Source organism: Austrofundulus limnaeus, unplaced genomic scaffold (genome assembly GCF_001266775.1).
Source record: "Austrofundulus limnaeus strain Quisiro unplaced genomic scaffold, Austrofundulus_limnaeus-1.0 Scaffold113, whole genome shotgun sequence".
NCBI classification, from domain to species: Eukaryota; Metazoa; Chordata; class Actinopteri; order Cyprinodontiformes; family Rivulidae; genus Austrofundulus; species Austrofundulus limnaeus.
This window is the reverse complement of record NW_013952515.1, coordinates 51,206-52,481: the sequence shown is the minus strand read 5'-3', so window position 1 is coordinate 52,481 and position 1,276 is coordinate 51,206. Positions and strand designations below refer to the sequence as shown.

General features: G+C 37.1%; 1 protein-coding gene across 1 annotated transcript in view; it reads right to left on the bottom strand.

Annotated features, from left to right (window-relative positions):
• Window positions 1-1,276, bottom strand: part of ebna1bp2 (EBNA1 binding protein 2) — a gene marked incomplete at both ends in the record, with an annotated part of 4,679 nt that extends 3,403 nt beyond the window's left edge. Inside the window, 3 exon segments of the mRNA XM_014014266.1 lie at window positions 367-539; window positions 684-767; window positions 892-1,276. Of these exon segments, the coding sequence (XP_013869720.1) occupies window positions 367-539; window positions 684-767; window positions 892-966 (332 nt within the window).

Here is a 1,276-nt window from a genome sequence, read left to right as displayed (position 1 = left end):
GTTCTTGCATGAGGCCCACTGTATCTGCCTATTTCTCCACGTCCCTTTTGGAGTTAACCCTCATTTTGATTTGGCGGGTCACAGACATTATTTGATCAAACATTTACATACAACAAAGACTGTAAAAATACTGTAGTCTTTATAAAATTAAAAAATAAAAATAGGGCCATTTTATTAATGCTGCGAAGCATATTGGGTAAATCATGACCTTAGCTTTGGCATCCATTATTTTTTAAATAAATTATAAAAACCAAACAACCTACAGTATTTTTTGCAGAGATATTTAGTTTGCATTTACGAGTTATTTGAGGTTGGTGTGAGGTTTTAGATGCATGTTCAACACAATGTGCTTTAACAATCACTTACAAGGACATCTCCCTTTGGAAATCATCTTCAGCATTAAGTTCTGTGTTGGTCGCAGCAGGAACGTCGCCTCCAGCTGCAGAGAGAACGTCTTGGGCAGGTGGATTAGTTAAATCTAACCTCTCCACCCACGGCAGGTCTTTTTGAAAGTCTGCGAGACACACTTTCAAACCGTCCTGCGTGACAACAAATAGATAAAAAGTCAGCAAAACATAAGACATTTAAAATAATCACTGGTGTTTCATTTTCTTTAATGGCATCTAATGAGCTTGGTTTAATAACAGGGATTTTCAGCAGAGTAATAAATCTGAATTACTCACCACACTGTTGACGAACTTCTTATTTTTCTCCACCAGAACATTCATTCCAGGTTTTAACAAACCTTTACTGAAAGCTTCTTGAAGCTATGCAAATAGAAAAAAGCAATAATACAGAAGAATTTATTAGCTTCAATGTGCGGCCTTTGATTTGACCAGAAGAAATGGTCGTATTTTGAGTAGTTAGCTTCGAAGCTAACAGAAAACTCACCTCTCCATCCGATAATTCACTGTTCTCCTCCTCGGACTCCTCATCGAGCAGCGACTCGTCCTCTTCAAACTCCATCCTTCCGCTGCTGCTACTCTTTAAAATGAACAAATAAATCCCTTCTTCGGACACAACTCGTATTAAAGCACAGAAACTGCTCACATGTGTGGAGCGCTTCCACTACACATGGGGAGGAAGTGACGTTAGTGAGTGTTCGTCTAGAAACAAACCTTCGGCAACAACAGGATGTCGGAACAATAGTTCCTACTTGGTAAAACAAATAAATAAATAAAAAAGAATTAAAGTGCAAAATAATTTACAAATATAATACTAATAGATGTAATTATATAAAATAAGATAGGACAGAAAACAAAACATGGGCGAATAC